A 6100-nucleotide genomic window follows, 5' to 3' on the forward strand; every position below is an offset into this window, starting at 1 on the left:
ACTACAGCGTCTCCAGCGCTTTCGAACGGCAATGTCCGTGGCTGTCTCCTCCTGATTGGTGGAGTTGGCCCAATAGCCGAAGCGCCACTTCTGTGATGTCATAGAAGTGTTCAAATCTGGATCAGTCTGTATCAGATCCGTTGCAGCCCCTTTTTAAGAGATTTGGGTATGGAGGAAAATAGAGAGGGTTGTGTTTTCTGACACTTGGTGAGTTCCCTGGAACACCGGGGACACATTCATGTAGAAAAGACGTACGAAAGTGCATTTTGCATGATAGGTCACCTTTAATTTTTAACGTTATTATTTCTTGTTTGTTAGTTATCAAGTATGTTATGTATATGTAAGGATGCACTAGTACGATCATTGGTACAATTTGCAGATTGATCAACAAAAGAGTAACTGGCGACGTCAGACGAATTAGAAACAAGAAGTCCAGCGGATTGTTTTAGCTCAGCTTCACATCGGTAGTTTTCTCGTGAGCGGTTTTAAACTCTCAGTCTATGAGCTAACGTGTTGTGGGAGTCTGGATGATGATCTCAGTTATTATTATGAATCCGACCCGTGAACACCCTAACCCTAACCCGTGAACACCCTAAACCTAACCCTAACCATAACCCTCTCACTGAGCTGGAACACTTTAATTAACATCAAGACATGAATATCGTCTGGTGTCAGCGTCTCAAATGGGATTTATTTCACTGTACATTAATATCTCTGGGTTCAGTCAGACAAAATATGACGTTTGAAAAAGTCCCCTTGCAGGCTGGGGATTTTTAATGGACAATTTTCAATCAATTTATGGACTTTTTAGGATTTTATTTTACATCAATTGCATTTTCTGCCAGGAATCAACAATTATTTCCATGGTCGGTTAGTGTATAAATACGTTTTTGATTAGTCATTAAGTTGTTTAGTCGTATGATGTGAGAAATATCTTCTAGAAACAAAGACGGCCTTTTCAAATTGCTTGTTTTATTCACCCAAATGTATCTAACCCTAACATTTGAGAAGCTGGAAACAAGAGATTGTAATTTGTTTGGCATGTTTTGTCAAATCGACAACAATTTCTGCAGATTTTAGCTTCCGAAATGTTTGGATCTGATGAATATTTGTGGGTTTTGGACTGGATACAGAAAACACACATTTAAAAAGGCGACCCCTTGCACTCTCAGAAAATTATAAAGGGGATTTTGAGACATTTTGAGACATTTTGAGAAATTTTCCAAACTAAATAATGATTTGACTGATCAGAAATCACTCTGGAAAACGAAACACGAATTTCCTACACTCCATTCTGTCACCCTTAAAATGAGTCGTAGCCGTTCTCTTACACACTGGCACCCTGACAGCCATCCGCACAAACACAGATTCACAAAAGGCAGCACAGACTGAAGAATGCTGACTTTTCTCACCGCCCGCCTGCCTGGCATGCGTGCAGCGATGCCCGTCTGGCATCCGCTGTATCAACAAGCATGGGAAAGTTAATCAACAGATTCTTCCTCCCACCCCTCCCTCTCTGCTTTAACCCACAACGTTGTCACTCCTCCGAACTGAGGAGTGAGAATGTGTTTGAGTTCAGATAAACGCTCTTTATTTGAGGTTAGCTTGTATCTTCTGGTTCTCACTGACCTTGCATCATTAAACAAACATGGAGGAGAACTTTTCTACTTCTAAGAAATGCGTGGAAATGTTATGATGGAGCGCCCTCTGGTGGCGATGGTGGATTACAGCAATAGATATTCATAAAATAAAAGAGAATTTATCAATTAAACAACTCCAAAAGTGTAGTTTTTTTTAAATGTGGTTCCCCCTGAAGTGTTTTGCGTCCAATTCATAACATATTCACTTAGACATATTTCCAAAAAAATGTTATTTCAACTTGGTTTTAAACTGCTTTGGGGTTTTTACAGTTGTCAGTGTAAGATTGTGTTTTTGTTGGCTCTAAATGAATAAATATACCGATAATATGTATTTTTATATCAACAAACATGCTCATCTCTCTCCCTTTCTTGTCGCCCAACAGGCTTGCCATGGCTGTGTGGGATCCAAATGTGACTGCAGTGGAGTAAAAGGAACCAAGGTAGGCAGAACGCCACCCATTTTTTTAAATCATGCCGCCCTAAAGGTGAAGTGTTGGAAGACTTTTTGATTATATCTTTCTGTGTTTCTGTGCAGGGTGAACGGGGTTTCCCGGGTCTCACCGGACAGCCAGGGGTTCCAGGTTTCCCCGGACCTGAGGGGCCAATCGGAGGCAGAGGAGAGAAGGTGGGTTCGGGGTCAATTTGGAAGACGTATTGAAAAGTTTTACAGGAAAAAACGAAGGAAGAGTTGGGAAGTGGAGACGAGAAAAGTGGCTTTGGATTGAGTATTTTTATGAGTTTGGATGAGTGCAGTTTTTATGGCTATACTCTATACAATATATTTTCCTGTTTTAGTCCCTGTTATATTTTTGTTTTATTTCATTCTTAAACGGAGCAACAATCAAAGCATTCAGATTCTTATTCAGGTGGAAAATCTAGGTCTTTGTAAGTAAATGTCGAGTATGCTCTTATAATGAAGGTGGGGTTTCCTTTCAATTGTTCCATGTACATTGCAAATGAGTTTCGGTGTCAATATCAAAACAATAATTAATGAATATTAAGACATTTTTCGACTTTAAGGTTAAAATGTGTCTTAATTTTGTTATTAGATTTGAAAGAAGGTGAAAAACATGGCCATTCAAATGAGGCTGTGTGTTTTATAACGTAATCATTTAAGAATTTAAGTGTTTTATGGTTTAAACACATATTGGAGTAAGTATTTGTTCTAATCTATTTTGATGTCTGTTTTTCCTCTCAGGGTACCGATGGATCTCAGGGGCTTTATGGTCCAAAAGGAATAAGAGTAAGTATTTGTTTGTTTATAGTAAAAAAAAACTTTATCCAACCAGATTTACATTAATATTTTACTCATTCTCTTCACTTTTGATTAATCCCATTGTTTAGTCAAATAGATGAATCTCAGTTGTAGTTTTCCAACACAGTAAAAACAGGAAATACTTCGCAGTGTAATACCCTCATCTGACCAGCAGATATCCCCAATTCACCTGTTTTTATAAAGTGACAACAGGCTAAAAACTCTATTTAATATTTTCTCTATCTTCTTTAACGGCTATGTTTCCTTTGCTCTTTCTAACAGGGGCCATCTGGATTGCCAGGATTCCCAGGAACGCCAGGACTTCCCGTAAGTTTTCCCACATAATCGAAAAAGCAGGGTGGAAAGAGTACTAGAATATTTAAGTGAAAGTACAGTAACTTCAAATATATTTTACTCAAGAACAGGTAATTTTAGTATCACAAGTAAAACGATAGGTTAGTTTTAATGTAGTCTGAGTAAGCGTTACATTTCAAAAAAGGCAACAAAAGGGGTCATGTATATGACAACACACTGCCAATACGTCCAAACAAACAATAAAACACTACTTTTCTATCCATGCACTTTGCAGCCTGTGCACAACTGGTCAAACAAAAAACAGCTTTAATTGACTTAACCATAAAATGAGAAAACATTCAGACAGTAAGTTACAAGTGAGCATTGCAGCGAGTGCAACAAGCATTATTAAGCCACAAATTAAATATATTCAGACTTATTAAACAATCAACAAACATAATTAAAGCAGACAACATTGAAGTGTATAGAAATATGCACTAAATGGCAGCTGTAGCCACACACTTTTTACACAACTTGTAATGCACACACACCCACGATGTTGACTAGCTACAGTGGTGTAAAGTAACTTAGTAGATTTACTCAAATACTGTACTTACAGTAAGTACAATTTAGAGGTACTTGTACTTTATATGAGTATTTCAATGTTATGCTACTTTGTACTTCTACTCAACTACATGTATTTCATACCTTTAGTTACTTTACAGATCTAAACTAAAACTAGCTGCACCTTTACCAGCTTTGATAACACTTTAATGATCAATCATTATAAAACACATCATATATATTATTCTACTTTAGAATATATATATTATTCTAGTATATTTTGATGCTGATACTTTACTACTTTTACTTGAGTAACATTTTGAATGCAGGACTTTTACTGTAACAGAGTATTCCTACACTCTGGTATCTGAGTACCTCTACTTTTACTCAAGTACAACATATGAGTACTTCTACTTTTACTCAAGTACAACATATGAGTACTTCTACTTTTACTCAAGTACAATATATGAGTACTTCTTCCACCTCTGGCTCTGACATTAAAACCGCTGATCCTTTTCTGTTGCCTAGCTACATTAAAGCTACAGTACAGTAGCACAGGTGTGTGTTGTCGGCTACTCACCTGTCATTTGATTTTGGGACTCTCGTTCACCGCGAAGTTCTCCTTATTTAGCTTCAGTTTTAACTTCTTCATTCTCATTCGGATATATAACAAGTCCACAAACAGCAGGAAGTCTTGACACGAAGGTAAAAGTTCCTCAGAGAGTAAACCGCCGAATTATGCTCCATGTTAGCATTTTAGCATGTTAGCTATTGTGTGTGTTTGATCTGCGTCGCTCTACGTGCCCACCGGGTGGTGCATTACATTACATTTAAATATCTATATGGTATTGGTTCCATTTAGGAAAACGTTTAGCATGACTTAAGTTAATAAACAATTAATGCTTTTTCTTAATATCAGTTATTACAAGTAGTTTAACGCGTCTTAAATCCCCTGGAATAATTTAACACCGCTTTTTTTTTAAATCTTTATTGAAAAAACATTGGAAAAATGGCCAACACATAATAGAACAGATGATCAAATATATCGATTAAAAGTGATTTATTAAAATTTTAAAACACATAGATTTGGGTAAAAAAAATCATTATATAAATAACTAGAAAATAAATAAATGTACCATTTATAAAATAATATGTTTGCAATCAATTCAATTTGATATTATTAATTTTCATGACATGGAAATGACATATAATCTTTCATTTGAGTAGTGATTCTGGTTGATTTGAACAAAAACTATTTTAAATCTAAAACCCAGGAAGTATGTGAGATGTGACTTCCTGTTTACTTTGTGTTTCCTCAGGGTCTGCCCGGCCAGGATGGACCTCCAGGACCGAGAGGAATTGCGGGCTGCAACGGGACAAAGGTACCTGATCAATAGTTTAAAATAAAGCATTTCCTAAAACGCTTTTATGTCTGAAACTTAGGATAAATTGGATCATTGTTTATCAGACTTCTACAAACATGAGAAACAAAACTGATGATGCTTCTGATATCTTTTTAATAACGTTTGCATCATAATTTCTTTGTGCTAGCTTTAATTACTATTATGTATGGTTATATTTTCCCCAGAATTATTACATTTTGAGGGATTTTGCCAGGTTTGTTCTATTCTCAAGACGCCAAAGCCTCTTGAATGCCATGAATTAAACCTTTTATGAGCTTCGACTTATCTTTACTAAATTCATGGTCCACTCATTAGCTTTTCTCTATATTTTGACAGATAAATAATTATAATAATGCATCATATTTATAGAGCTTTTCTTGAACCTCAAAGACACTTTACAGAGTAAAAATGCATGAAAAGTTAAAGTTAAAACAACACACTTAAATTATGTAAAACACAACATTAATTACAGATAAAATCAGCTGTGTGTTAAATGTATTGTTCTGCTCTGCAGGGTGACAGGGGGTTCCCAGGAATTGGAGGAATCCTCGGTCAGCAGGGACAGCCGGTGAGTTTGCAGCATTCACGAAAAAATCACATTATTAAAAAAAAACATTGTTCTTCTTTAACATGTTCTGCTTTCCTCTCTTCCAGGGTGTACCTGGTCTGCCAGGAATAAAGGTCAGTGTTCCCTTCAACTTTAAGCACTTCTGATTGGTGTGTAAAATCAGAACTTCTAGGTATAATCAGCCAAAGTAACTGAGACACGGTTTCCGGTAGGATTTTGTCCGGAAATAATTTATTTGACCGGACAAATTCGAAAGTTACCGGACAATAATAAGAATAAGAATTGAGTAGCAGAGTTTCCGTTAGCAGGTAATTACCGGACTATGACCGGATATGCTGATGTTTAAAACTCAGTTAATGGGAGTCATTTTTATATT

General features: G+C 36.4%; 1 protein-coding gene across 1 annotated transcript in view; it reads left to right on the forward strand.

Moving 5' to 3' along the window:
• Positions 1–1677: 1677 nt before the first annotated feature.
• The window catches only part of LOC104959662 (collagen alpha-5(IV) chain-like), a gene marked incomplete at its 3' end in the record, with an annotated part of 18386 nt that continues 13963 nt past the window's right edge, over positions 1678–6100 (forward strand). Inside the window, exons 1-8 of the mRNA XM_010787561.1 lie at positions 1678–1719; positions 2024–2080; positions 2176–2265; positions 2839–2883; positions 3178–3222; positions 5073–5135; positions 5671–5724; positions 5811–5837. Of these exons, the coding sequence (XP_010785863.1) occupies positions 1678–1719; positions 2024–2080; positions 2176–2265; positions 2839–2883; positions 3178–3222; positions 5073–5135; positions 5671–5724; positions 5811–5837 (423 nt within the window). The remainder of the gene's footprint in view (positions 1720–2023; positions 2081–2175; positions 2266–2838; positions 2884–3177; positions 3223–5072; positions 5136–5670; positions 5725–5810; positions 5838–6100) is intronic.

Source organism: Notothenia coriiceps, unplaced genomic scaffold, assembly GCF_000735185.1.
Source record: "Notothenia coriiceps isolate Sejong01 unplaced genomic scaffold, NC01 NC01_scaffold00030696, whole genome shotgun sequence".
Lineage (NCBI taxonomy): Eukaryota > Metazoa > Chordata > Actinopteri > Perciformes > Nototheniidae > Notothenia > Notothenia coriiceps.